This window comes from Otolemur garnettii, unplaced genomic scaffold (assembly GCF_000181295.1).
Source record: "Otolemur garnettii isolate 467f Iridium unplaced genomic scaffold, OtoGar3 scaffold00002, whole genome shotgun sequence".
Lineage (NCBI taxonomy): Eukaryota > Metazoa > Chordata > Mammalia > Primates > Galagidae > Otolemur > Otolemur garnettii.
In genome coordinates, this window is record NW_003852397.1 from 48,368,510 (window position 1) to 48,383,725 (window position 15,216).

Sequence of the window (15,216 nt, forward strand, 5' to 3'; positions counted from 1 at the left end):
GGGTGACTTAATTGCTGGTATTTCTCCACAGCTGAGACTTCAACCCAGAGTAACTGATTTACTAGGGTAGAACAGAGACCAGCTGAAAATAAGACAGAGCAACTTAGCGCCACTAACTAAGGAAGCCCCAAGTTTCTCAGGCCTTAGTGCTGAACGCATCCTTGATAAAGCTCTAGGAGTAAAGCCAAATGGTGTAAATTAAGCATGGGGCAGAATCAGCGGAGAAACTCGGGCAACGTAAATAACCAGAGTAGATCAAACCCCCCAAAGAAGGACATTGAATGCAACTGAAGACCCCATCTGTAAACATGGCTGAGATGTCAGAAATCGAGTTCAGAGTCTGGATAGCAAATAAGATCAACAAAATGGAGGAAAGGAGAGAATTAGAATTTCAAGGAATTACTCAAAAGATGTGTCAAGAATTCAATGATTTCAAAGATAAAATGACCAAAGATTTTGACATATTGAGGCAAGAGTTTGCAGCCCTCAAGGATCTGAAAAATTTGGTAGAATCCCTTGCTAACAGAGTAGGGCAGACAGAAGAAAGGATCTCTAACATTGAAGACAAAGCTTTTGAATGCACCCAAGCACTCAAAGATAAAGAGAATTGGTGAGCAAAAAAAGGATCATTCTCTAAGAGAGCTCTGGGATAATTCGAAGAAAACTAATATTCACCTTACAGGAATCCCTGAAGGCGATGAACTTGCATCACAACATATAGAGGCTCTTCTTCATGAAATTAGGCAAGAGAACTTTCCAGATGCCAAGAGATTCTGAAATTCAGATCACAAACAGTTTAAGAACCCCAGTATGACTCAACCCAAATAAGACATCCCCTAGGCACATCATAATTAACTTCACTGAAGTTAATATGAAAGAGAAAATTCTAAAAGCAGCCAGACCATAAGGTAAGAAAACCATAACCTATAAAGGGAAGAACATTAGAATGACTGCAGATCTCTCTGCTGAAACCTTTCAGGCTAGAAGAGGATGGTCATCGACTTTTAATCTCCTAAAACAAAACAACTTTCAACCCAGGATCCTGTACCCACCTAAACGGAGTTTCATCTATGATGGAAAAATTAAATACTTTAATGACATCCATGTGTTGAAGAAATTTGTCATAACCAAACCAGCTCTCCAGGATATTCTCAGACATATTCTCCATAATGACCAGTGTAATCCTCCACCGCAAAAGTAAACTCACTCAGAAACTTTTGATCAAATTCCAACTTCCACAGTGACGAAAGGATTAAAAATGTATACTGGACTTTCGAGCAACTCAGTGCCCAAAATTTTACCAGGCTTATCAATAATTTCAATCAATGTGAATGGCTTAAATTGTCCTCTAAAGATTGGCTGATTGGATATAGCAACTCAGACTAGACTAATCTGCTGTATACAAGAATCTCATCTCACCTTAAAAGATAAATATAGACTCAGGGTGAAGGGATGGTCATCTATATTCCAGGAAAATGGAAAGCAGAAAAAAGCAGGTGTTGCAGTTTTATTCGCAGATACAATAGGTTTTAAACCAACAAAAGTAAGCAAGGATAAGGATAGCCACTTTATATTTGTTAAGTGTAATACTCAATATGATGAGATCTCAATTATCAATATCTATGCACCCAACCAGAATGCACCTCAATTTATAAGAGATACTCTTAACAGGCATGAGCAACTTGATCTCTCCCACCTCTATCATAGTTGGAGATTTTGACACTCTTTTAGCAGTGTTGGATAGATCCTCTAAAAAGAAGCTTAGCAAAGAAATTTTAGATTTAAATTTAACTATTCAACTTTTGGATTTAACAGACATCTATAGAACATTTCATCTTGGCTCGGCACCTGTGGCTCAAGTGGCTAAGGCGCCAGCCACATACACCTAAGGTGGCGGGTTCGAATCCAGCTTGGGCCTGCCAAAACAACAAAGACTGCAACCAAAAAATAGCTGGGCGTTGTGGCGGGCACCTGTGGTCCCAGCTACTTGGGAGGCTGAGGCAGGAGACTCGCTTGAGCCCAGGAGTTGGAGGTTGCTGTGAGCTGTGATGCCATGGCACTCTACCCAAGGGGGACAGCTTGAGACTCTGTCTCAAAAAAAAAAGATTTCATGCTAACAAAACTGAATACACATTTTTCTCATCACTCCACAGAACATACTCCAAAATCCACCACATCTTAGGTCATAAGTCTTAGCTCAGCAAATTTAAAAGAATAGAAATTATTCCATGCATCTTCTCAGACCATGATGGAATAAAAGTTGAACTCAGTAACAGGAATCTGCAGACTCATACAAAAACATGGAAGCTAAATAACCTTATGCTGAATGACAGATGGGTCAGAGATGAGATTGAGAAGGAAATTACCAAATTTTTAGAACAAAATGATAATGAAGATACAAGTTATCATCGGAGCCTCTGGGATACTGGAAAGGCAGTCCTAAGAGGGAAATTTATAGCATTGCAAGCCTTCCTCAAGAGAACAGAAAGAGAGTACGTTAACAACTTAATGGGACATCTCAAGCAACTGGAAAAGGAAGAACATTCCAATCCCAAATCCAGCAGAAGGAAAGAAATAACCAAAATTAGAGCAGAATTAAATAAGACTGAAAACAAAAGGACTATAAAACAGATCAATAAATCAAAAAGTTGGTTTTTCAAAAGGTCAATAAAATAGATAAACCTTTGGCCAACCTAACCAAGAAAAAAATAGTAAAATCTCTATTCTCATCAATCAGAAACGGTAAAGATGAAATAAAAGATCCCTTAGAAGATCAAACAATCCTTAATGAATATTACAAGAAACTTTATTCTCAGAAATATGAAAATCTGAAGGAAATTGATCAATACTTGAAAGCACACCACCTCCCAAGACATAGCCAGAATGAAGTGGAAATGTTGAACAGGCCTATATCAAGTTCTGAAATAGCATCAACTATACAAAATCTGCCTAAAAAGAAAATGCCAGCACCAGATGGCTTCACGTCAGAATTCTACCAAACCTTTAAAGAGGAACTAGTACCTATATTACTCAACCTTTCCTAAAACATAGAAAAAGACAGAATACTACCCAACACATTCTATGAAGCAAACATTACCTTGATCCCCAAACCAGGAAAAGACCCAACAAAAAAAGAAAATTACAGACCAATATCACTAATGAGTACTGATGCAAAGATATTCAACAAGAACCTAACAAACAGAATCCAGCAACACATCAAACAAATTATATACCACAACCAAGTGGGTTTTATCCCAGGATCTCAAGGATGGTTCAACATACATAAATCTATAAACATAATTCATCACATAAACAAATTAAAAAACAAAGACCATATGATTCTCTCAATTGAGGCAGAAAAAGCTTTTGATAACATCCAGCATCCCTTTATGATCAGAACACTTAAGAAAATTGGTATAGAAGGGACATTTCTTAAACTGATAGAGGCCATCTACAGTAAACCCACAGCCAATATTATATTGAATGGAGTTAAATTGAAATCATTTCCACTCAGATCAGGATCAAGGCAAGGTTGCCCATTGTCTCCATTGCTCTTTAACATTGGAATGGAAATTTTAGCCATCACAATTAGGGAAGAAAAGGTGATCAAGGATATCCATATAGAGTCAGAAGAGATTATACTTTTGCTCTTCGCAGATGATATGATTTTATATCTGGAAAACACCAGGGATTCTACTACAAAAACTTTTAGATGTGATCAAGGAATACAGGTTACAAAATCAACACTCATAAATTGGTAGCCTTATATATACCAACAGCAGCCAAGCTGAAAAAACACTCAAGGACTTCATTCCATTCACAGTAGTGCCAAGGAAGATGAGATATTTGGGAGTTTATCTAACAAAGGATGTAAAGGATCTCTGTAAAGTGAATTATGAAACTCTAAGAAAAGAAATAGCTGAAAATGTTAACAAATGGAAAAACATACCATGCTCATGGCTAGGAAGAATCAACATTGTTAAAATGTCCATACTACCCAAAGCAATATGCAATTTTAATGCAATCCCTATTAAAGCTCCACTGTCATACTTTAAAGATCTTGAAAAAATAAGACCTCATTTTATATGGAATCATTAAAAACCTCGAATAGCCAAGACATTACTTAGAAATAAAAACAAAGCAGGGAGAATCAAGCGACCAGACCTCAGACTATACTATAAATCGATAGTGATCAAAACAGCATGGTACTGGCACAAAAACAGAAAGGTAGATGCATGGAACAGAATAGAGAGCCATGAGATTAATCCAGCTACTTACCATTACCTAATCTTTGACAAGCCAATTAAAAACATTGAGTGGGGAAAAGATTCCCTATTTAACAAATGGTGCTGGGCAAACTGGCTGGTGACCTGTAGAAGACTGAAACTGGACCCACACCTTTCACCATTAACTAAGATAGATTCTCACTGGATTAAAGATTTAAACTTAAGATATGAAACTATTAAAATACCAGAAGAAAGTGTAGGGAAAACACTTGAAGAAATTGGCTTGGGTGAAAATTTTATGAGGAGGACCCCCTGGGCAATTGAAGCAACATCAAAAATACACTATTGGTACCTGATCAAACTAAAAAGCTTCTGCCCAGCCAAGATCACAGTAAGTAAGGCAAGTAGACAGCCCTCAGAATGGGAGAAGATTTTCGCAGGTTATGTCTCCGACAAAGGTTTAATAACCAGAATCCATAGAGAACTCAAATGTATTAGCAAGAAGAAAACAAGTGATCCCATCTCAGGGTGGGCAAGGGATTTGAAGAGAAATTTCTCTAAAGAAGATCAGCACACAGCCTACAGATAAATGAAAAAGTGCTCACCATCCTTAATTGTCAGAGAAATGCAAATCCAAACTACTTTGAGATATCACCTAACTCCAGTAAGATTAGCCCATATCACAAAATCCCCAAACCAGAGATGTTGGTGTGGATGTGGAGAAAAGGGAACACTTATACACTGCTGGTGGGAATGTAAACTAATATGTTCCTTTTGGAAAGACGTCTGGAGAACACTTAGAGAACTAAAAATAGACCTGCCATTTGATCCTCCAATTCCTTTATTAGGTATATATCCAGAAGACCAAAAATCACATTACAACAAAGATATTTGTATCAGAATGTTTATTGCAGCCCAGTTCATAATTGCTAGGTCATGGAAGAAGCCCAAGTGCCCAGTGACCCACGAATGAATCCATAAATAGTGGTATATGTACACCATGGAATATTATGCAGCCCTAAAGAAAGATGGAGACTTTACCTCCTTTATGTTTACATGGATGGAGCTGGAAATTTTTCTTCTTAGCAAGGAATCTCAAGAATGGAAGAAAAAGTATCTAGTGTACTCAGTCCTATTATGAAACTAATTTATAGTGTTTATATGAAAGCTATAGCCTAATTATAGTCTAAGAATATAGACTATATATAGTCTATATAGAAAGGAGGGGGGAGGGGAGGGGGTGGATTGGTGGAGGGAAGGTGATTGATGGGATCACCTCTATGGTTTACAAGGGTACAAGTGACTCTTTCTAAAAGTAGAATATAAACGTCTTAACACAATAACTAAGAAAATGACATGAAGGCTATGTTAACCAGTTTTATGAAAATATTTCAAATTGTATATAAAAACACTGTACTGTACCCCATGATTGCATTAATGTATACAGCTATGATTTAATTAAAAAAATTATAGATCTAAATGTAAAATGTAAAGCTATAAAACTTTCAGAAATAAACATAAGAGAAAATCTTCATTAAAAAAAACAAAACTTATATAAGTTTTGGCTGGACACCTGTAGCTCAAGTGGCTAAGGCACCAGCCACATAAACTAGAGTTGGTGGTTTAAATCCAGCTCAGGCCTGCCAAACAGCAATGACAACTACAACCAAAAAAATAGTGTTGTAGGCATTGTGGCGGGCTCCTGTAGTCCCAGCTACTTGGGGGGCTAAGGCAAGAGAATCACTTAAGCCCAGGAGTTGGAGCTTGCTGTGAGCTGTCATGCCACGGCACTCTACCTAGGGTGACAACTTGAGGCTCTGTCTCCAAAAAAAAAAAAACTTACAAGTTTTATAAGTATTTACAAGTATAATACACATAAATTGCTTTGTAAGAATTCACAAATAAAACATAATAAAGTTATGTTTCCTTACCATAGAAATACATTTTTTAAATTGGCTGTTAACACTTTATGGGATAAAAATATTAAATAGCAGAGTAATATCTTTGCGGTGTTACCCAATTGTAGGTAATAGGACAATTATTACCTATTAATAGGACTATTATTTAGTACCTTTTTGTTTATTCTGATATAAATTAGAATATAGTAAACACCTATAGGTCAAGAGAGATAGATGTAATTGCCAAATATCCATATATTAAAATAATTTGTGTTTATAAATGGCACACCGTAGTATAAATTCTTTACATCAATTTTATATAACACTAGCCTCTGTAGTCCTAAGCTTTATGAAATTATTTTGAAGACTATATTGGAGTTATCATAAAAGTTTTGAGATATACAAATACCAAGAAAAGTAAAATCTGTATGGACCAGAAACAAATGAAGCCCTAGCAGCAATACTGATAAGCCAAGGAAGCTGAAACTTGCATGGGTGAATCAGAAAGGGTGCTGTCGACTGTGTTTCTTGGAAATGAAATAATAGGCCGTAACACAGACTTATCTCAAAACTTTAATCTTGCATATTCTTAATTATTTTGCATTGTGTCTAATAGAGCTAAATTTTACTACCTCAAAATATTTGGGGTAACACCCCAGCATTTATAATGGGATTCAATATGTAATTAGTTTTAATGATTTAGATATGAAACATTGAAAGCAGTAAGAGCCTTTACAGTTATATTTGTGACAGGTAAAGTTTTACCATGAGAGAGATTACTTTTATAGTCTTTACACAAGAAATATTATTTCTAAGGGTTGACTGTGTCTGTGTAACATTAAGATTTTTCTCAGGTTATTTAGAATGTTGAGTTTATCAGTGCTGCTCTGTAGAGATTTTTGCCCTTCCTGTACCTTCAAGCCATGTGAGCCAAGAGCAGGCAGGCAAAGGGCTACCACAACTGCCTTTCCCCCCATTTTTGTTCTAGGTTTTCATTTAAAATTAGAAGTTGCAGTGTTGGTTACATAAAGTGAGTTTCCCAGATGATTGTTGTAATAGGGATTGAAAATAGTGACTGTGAAAATGGGATGGGATTTTCTTTAGACTAATTTATTATAGATCGTCTTTACTGCTCTGCCGGTGGATATTTAGAAGTTATTTGGCAGGGGTTGGTGGACACTTAACCTCAGGTGAGCACACAAAGGAAAGATGCCATTGCTTATGCCACCTACACTGTAAATAACTCATTATTTATTACATTCCATATAATTCATAACAGATTACTCTTCCAGTATCTTCTTGTTTTAAGACTCAGGCTATTTAGAGCACGGATCTTACCTATGATTTACTATTAATCAAAAAAGTCTTTTCAGGTATAGAAACAAAGAATCTTATGGTCTAATCTTATGGTGTTTATTTATTTTTTAATCTCATGGCACATTTATGTATGATAAAAAAGTTAAACTTATGTGGCACACTTAAACTATGTTGATCAAAAAAAAGGTATGTATATATACACACATGCTTTGAAATTTGTTTGAAAATAATGTAATTAATGATCTTTAAAAAATTTTGTAGCCCACCTAAGATCCTCTCATAGCACACCAGTTGAAAATCACTTCTCTGCAAGTTAAACAGATTTATAGACCTGAGTGAGATTTCTTTCTTCTAAGGATCTGTTCTTATTGAGAATTATGTCTGTTTCCTAGTCCAGAGAAATTCTGTGTAGAACTTACCAGATTCTTAGTGTTATTAGTAAAATGAATTTACTTATACAAGTAGTTGACATGAAGAAAAGGAAGAAGGACCTATGTGTTTTTAGTGGTAACATGATTTGTGATTTTATTTTGGGTTTATTGTATTCTTTTCGTTTATATTCAACTAATGAAATATAGGTGGCCTTTATTCAATGAATTTGATAACAGTATTATGAAGCTGCAGTAATATTGGTCCCCCTTTTTATTTGTTAGTTCACTAGGAGATTATCAGTTTCATTTATTCCCATAATCAGAAGAGATACAGTAATTCTTGGTGGGTCCATTGGTTTACACCCATAATCCTAGAGTTTTGGAAGGCTGTAGAGAGGATTGCTTGAAGCCAGGAATCCTAAAACAGTGTGAGCAAGAGCAAGACCCTGTCTCTATAAAAATAGAAAAATTAGGCAGGCGCAGTGGTGTGTGCCTATAGCTCTAGCTACTGTGTTTCCCCGAAAATAAGACACTGTCTTATATTTATTTTTTTCAAGAAGACACACTAGGACTTATTTTCAGGGAATGTCTTATTTTTATTAAGTATAATACAACAATCTACATTTATTCAATACAGTTAAGTCATCTTCTTCTGGAACCTGACAGGGGGAGACAGCCTTGTTGGTGGGGCTGGCGCTAGTGATGTGTGAACTCTTTTCCCCTAGCTATTCACGTGTGCAATAGGATGCCTGCGACCTTGGTTAACCGCATGCATACCTGTGAAGTGCGAATGGCAGGGAGAAAGGAGCTGTGGCAGGTAAAAGGTATTCCAGTCTTCCTTACCACTCCGCGCTGAAATGCATGGGCTGCACAGCCATACCCATCACTAGGTCTTATTATCTGGGTAGGGCTTATATTTAACAAATGCTTAGAAATCCTACTAGGGCTTATTTTGGGGGTAGGTCTTATTTTCGGGGAAACATAGTACTTGGAGGCTGAGGCAAGAGAATTAAGCCCAGAAATTTGGGGTTTCAGTAAGCAACAAGGATGCCACTGCACACTAGCCTAGGCATAGAGCAAGACCCCATCTCAAATAATCATTTAAATAGACCTTTTCATATTTCCCATTTATTCTCTCGGTGTGTTAGCATTTTCTAGGAATGTGGTGCTCACCTAGCCTAGGCACTTTCCAGGTACATTGATGTACATATGTTTGTAAGTGAATTCAGTTTGCTGATACTTGACATGTTAAATATGGTTACTTACTACTTCGCTTTAGAAATTACTAAGGAGCATTATCCAATACCTTTAAAATTGTGTAAAAGTTGTATATATTTCGTGAGTTCTTCAAATACACATGTGCATGCACACACACAGTATATTGAACTTGAACCCAGTTGTATTTAGTCTAGGTTTATTTTTCCAAATAAACTGTCCCTGATGTTTTAGTTACCAGTACAGGTTATATTGGCTATTTTAACATGTGATTTTCAAGCATTTTGAACAAGTCATATCTCGTTGCTTTTACAAATCTGGTGCTTGTAAAATATCAGTTTCAGTGATAGCTATAGCTTATGATGAGTAATGTCCTTGGAAAAGACTAAGTTATTTTTCTCATTTATGTATGCCTGTTAATAATCGTGTATTTCTCTTTGCTGTTCAAGAATAATCAATGTTTTGTGTTTTTATTGTTTTAATCTTTAATCCATGTAATTTCTTATATTTACCACAGTTCACAGTAATGCATAGTGATCCTGAAGTACTAAATAAAGTATCTTTATTAAAATCAAAGACTTAAAATTCTTAACAAGCCTTTAATCATATTCATTAATAAAGCAAAATTGGTTGGGTTTTAAAGTTTTTCTCCATTGTGTTTCTTTTTAATAATATTTTGTTTGAGAAAAAAGTTGGATAGCAAAGGAATATTTTGTTAGCCTTTCTATTAAATTTCAACCTGGAAATAAATTCAGAAATACTAACATGATTTAATGCTGGGTTAAAATTAATGAACATATATTTGCATAATCTTTTTAATGTATTAACATACAAGGAAGTCCTATAGTAACTTAAAAGTATAAAGAGTACTATTAAGATGCCTTGTCAGAGACAAAGTATTTAAAGGTTGGCTTGAGGAACAGCTGGAGCTTCTCAGTACTAAAAATTTCAGTGGAACTTGAATTAAACTTTTTGGTGCCTTTTATTTTATAGAACAACTCATTTGAACCTATTAAGTCAAGAACTATGGTATATTTCTTTGTATCAATCTTGTCCCACCTTGTATCTTTGGAAATAAAGTACTTCAAGAATGAGAACATATTTAGATTACTGTTTGTCCCATATCAAAGTGATTTTCTTTGGTTAAAAATAATTAAATAGGATAATATATGTGTGTGAATATATGTATGTGTGTGTATATATATATGGATACATCTTTCTAATGGTTATTTTTTCTGGAATTTTTCTAACACATTGGAATTATGCTCTGCAGTAATGAATGCCAGTAATTGTGCATCCACTGGATGGCAGTGTGGTAACATTTTCATGATGTAATAAGTGATTTACAACATCATTGGTGTTGTACGTTTCCTTAGTGCTCACCACTTTGGTGGAATGCTTTATTCTTCTGATCTAAAGGGTAAGAAAAGTATATTAATACCGATGAATAGAAAGTTGTAATAGATGAAGAAGATAATTTAGTCAAGTTCCTAGAGAGTTCATAGGAAGGAGAGATTGGTAGAGGGTAATTGCTATGAATTTGTGTTGTCAAGGTCTACTGAAAACATTAGAGAGCAGTACAGGTATTGTTAACTATTCCTTCAGTGCCCAGGACAAGAAGAGAAGACATCTCTTCTTTCTTTATGTTTTTATAGAATCTCCTGTGTCACATGTAATTTGCTTCATCATTATAGTAATTTGTGTACATCTCTGATTTACTGACATCTAACTCTAGAGGTTGGAATTGATCTGAATAGCATTTTCTGTTTTTAGAGTGTCTTGTCTGTAGTAGATGTAAAGTTAATGAATAAATTCAAGAGGTAATTTTTTAACACACTATTAGACACTATTATATAATTCTGTCCCATTTGAAGACAGATACTAAAGTAAAAAGTCTGGAAAAAAGCATATATTTTCAGTTTTCAGTGGAGATTATGTTTAAAGAATTGAATTAGTTCATTTTTTTCTACTCATGTATGTCTAATTTCTTATTTTCTATGTTTTAAAATGTGGATGTATAAATGAGATTTAAATTAAGGGGATGGCAGTGTAAATGTTGCTACTTTGGGGGGTCATCACAACAGGAGGAACTGTATTAAAGGGTGGCGGCATTAGGAAGGTTGAGAACCACTGGTATATATAATTTTATAAACTTAAGAACAGGATTAAGCAAGGTAAGTCTGTGATATTTGGCATTTTATGTTGCCTGACAAGCAATCCTTAACTTGATTTAATGGACATATAGTTTGAGTATCCCTAATCTGAAAATCCAAAACTTTTGGAGTGCTAATGTGATACTCTAAGTACTCGTTGAAGCATGCGTACTTAACCAGCTCAACTACTAAGTATAATACAAGTATTCCAAAATGCAAAAGAAAAAAAGAAAATCCAAAACACTTTTTGGTCCCAAGGATTTTAGGTAAGGGATATTAAAACTACTGAATCTGTATATTAACGAGGACTATGAGATAGAACACTTAGCACCATAGGTAAACATCTCAGTATCAATGATCCAAAAATATTCAGGAATGACTTGTTTCTAGTTCTTTAAAAAAAAAATGCTCCTGTTTGTATTATTGCAGATAGCATGTTTATCAGACTTATTTCATGGTGGATAAAAGTAGGTATAAATGAGGCAAACTGGGACAGAGGAGTTTCAGAAGCCATATATTATTGAGAACTTGTCTATTTCTATCTGGCTTTATTTGACATTAACCTACATTAACCAAGTAATACAAGTTAAAGTTTCCCTTGACTTTTTTATTTTGTCAGGTTGACTTTCTTTTTCCTGAACTCATCTCCTTTATTCTTACTAACTTGAACTCTAGTGCATCTGCTCCTATTTATTTTCTTCTATATGATGACAGTACATGTCTGTGAAAAGTTGCATAGAAATATTGAGTTGAAAATATCAGGTTCATGCTTCTCTTTTTTAATATATCTGGAAATAAACTTCAGCAGATGCCTTAAAGAAAATTTCATCTGTAGTTACCAAATAGTGATTGCTGAAATTTTTACATTGCCAAGCAAAGTATGGTCCCATTCAAGGACAGAATACAAATATAAATATGAATATGAATGTGTATATATATCCTATACCACTATGCTATACAGTAGGATAATGTACAGAAATGTGTGCTATATGGTTTGCTATTCCTAAATATACCCCAAGTCTTTTTTTGATGAGAGTAGTTTATTTTCAAAAAACTATATAATATTTATAAAATGATGTGAATAACCTTTATAAATGGAATAATTTTTACATTAGCTTATTGCAGATGGGCTTTATCTTCATTTATAGTGATTTTAAATACATTAATCATTTAGCCTAATCATGGTCTGTGAACATATGAACTGAAAACAATCTTTTACACAAACTATTGTTACCTCTCCATAATTGACGCTAATTTAATATAGATGCAAATACTATAGTATATTCAGTGCCAAGAACAAATAGGTTTCCTTTATTATATTCTAAATTCTATAACTAGTCTACTTTAAGGCTTGATTTCTATGTTATTTTACATTAATCACAGAAAATTTGGAGGACATAAGAATTTTTTTTACATGTGCTATACAGATAGTATTATGAGACTATAAAAACAGTATGAAGTACTTGAGAGCTTTTGAGACAATAGCATTCATATTCCTTGGTGGTGTTGATAAGTATTCATTAGGTCATGCGCATTTTGGATTAAGGCCAATAGCAATAGTGTTTTATATATATGTCTATATATATTAAAAAATTATATAAATATATATTATATGCTTTATATATATATTGGGTAGCTTCTTGGGTTGTCAATGATTAATAACAATAGATTGAAACAAACTTGATTCCACCTGGAGGAAAGAAAAGCCACACATGTCTCTTACAACTATTACAAATGTTCTACAAAATAAAGTATTTAAAATATTCTTTAAAAATTAAAGAATATTCACAATACATATCAAATAAAATGGCCACTTTAAGATTCAATTTTTTAAATAAGTTCAGTTAAAATTTTGCTAAAGATGATAAGATTTATCTGTACATCTCTGCTTTGAGTACTTAATGGTAGTAGTAAATTATCCTTGTTTCCTATTTTGTCTTTATAGCATATAGCACTTTCTACATTGTGGGTTTAATATTGTCCATGCAGATACCTTTTGTGGGATTTCAGCCAATCAGAACAAGTGAACACATGGCAGCTGCAGGTATGAACTAAAAAATGTTTTTTGCCTTTTTCTGAGGAGTTGGTGAATGTGTGATTGGACAGTCTTTCAAGGGAATGACCTTTTTTCTTATTTCAGTGGTGGTGGTGGTGGTAATGGTTTTTAATTTTCAACAACCACCATCGCCACCAAAGTAATCTGGTCACAATTATGGGAGATGTGTGAATAAAAATTTATCAGAGATTCTCAATGCATAGAAGTCCATGGGTAGTTATTTGCAACACTTAAATATTGATATTGTATAAATATCAGTATATGTAACTTTCTGTGTTGGTATTCCCTAAAGTTTAGCATCAGATTTTCAGTAGGGTTTTAACCACTCCCTCCTCCCCCAAATAGTTAAGAACCACTCACTACCTTCTAGCACTTTAAAATCCATGAAGTGCTTTTTTTACTTTTCTGATTTAATATTATCAATTTTACCAACAGGTAATTTGAGACACAGAAGTATTTATGTATTTAGTTTTTAGTACACAATAATGATGAATAGCAATGTGTGTGGATACATAATCACGTGACTGTATTTTATGCATATGCAGTGCATTACTGCGTTTCCTAAAATCTAGCTGTGATAACATTTATTTAACCATCTTATAATGAACTTTTAAAACAACTTAAGATTAAATTTTATTTTTGAAAATCAATATTTCAGATGGTGAGGGTTCTCACATCCTCTTTGCTTAAATTTTTACATTTAACAGTTTTGTGGCATGCATGTTTTGTATATTTTGACAACTAAATACTTATTATTGTTACTGCTTTAATTTTATCTTAGCACTCATCTTTATATTTAGTAATGTAGGGAGGGAACGATTAATATCTTCTCACCTATTGCAAGGTTCAGGGCTGAGATCCCCGTAACAAAAGACAGATTAACAAGAAGAAAGAATACTTATTTACTTAATGTAAGTTTTACATGAACTTCTCAGAAATGAAAATCTGAAGAAACAGGGAAAATTTTTATGCTTAGATATGATGAAGAGTGGACTACCTTATAGAAGTATGATTGGAGGAAGAGGGGTGTGATCTAACGGAGATAAACCAGGAAGCACTTAAGGCTTTTTTATTCAGGTTTTTCTTACCTGTTTTCATTCCTCTCCTCTGGGAGAGAAATCTCTCTTCAATGAGGATCTTAAAACCTACCTAGAAGAAGGTAATAGAATTCTTTTATAGCCTGCTTCACGGGAGAATAGAGAGAGACTTTCCTGCTTCTACTGTTTTCTCAAATGCCAAGGTTCCATGTTTTGGGAAAGTGTGTCTAAACCCTGGCACTAATTTAGAATTTTGCCCAAGTTTGTAATTAAGATTACATCTTATCACTCCATTATAAACTTTACTTCTATCAGTAACTATCAGAGTTCTCCTAATGTCCCAAGTCATTTATATCAAAGCAAATTTTAGGATTTTATTCCCCACCACCACCCCCTAAAAAAGTGTCACTAAAATGCAGGGGGAAATGAGGAACTTAATATTTTTAAATTAGCCTTCAGTCTTACAAATAGTATTTTTTTCTTGCCTGGTACAGCCTGATCATTTCAAAAAAAATGTGTAACAGAATTTTTTTGGATGTATTAATTGGATAGTTAACTGTCATTTGACATTGGAAAGGTTGACTAGATGAAGTTAGTTTTGGTATGAATGGTGTAGGCAACATTCTGTTCCATTCTTTCAGATGGAAGTTTTTAAATGGACTTCAAAAGGAGCTTTGTTGATTTTATGACCCTTTTTTTTTAATTAGGTGTCTTTGCGTTGCTGCAAGCTTATGCTTTCTTACAGTATCTGAGAGACCGATTAACAAAGCAAGAATTTCAGACCCTTTTCTTTTTGGGTGTATCACTAGCCGCGGGTGCTGTGTTCCTTAGTGTCATCTATTTGACTTACACAGGTAGGTGTCATTACCTGTAGGATATGAATCTTGCCTCTAGATTATTGTTCAAAAAGGAATTCTTTAACAAATACTTTACATATTCCATT

At 34.3% G+C, this 15,216-nt stretch overlaps 1 protein-coding gene across 1 annotated transcript in view; it reads left to right on the forward strand.

Annotated features, from left to right (window-relative positions):
• Nucleotides 1–15,216, forward strand: part of STT3B (STT3B, catalytic subunit of the oligosaccharyltransferase complex) — a 124,951-nt gene that overhangs the window by 90,258 nt on the left and 19,477 nt on the right. The window contains exons 6-7 of the mRNA XM_003781765.3: nucleotides 13,126–13,224; nucleotides 14,981–15,127. Of these exons, the coding sequence (XP_003781813.1) occupies nucleotides 13,126–13,224; nucleotides 14,981–15,127 (246 nt within the window). The remainder of the gene's footprint in view (nucleotides 1–13,125; nucleotides 13,225–14,980; nucleotides 15,128–15,216) is intronic.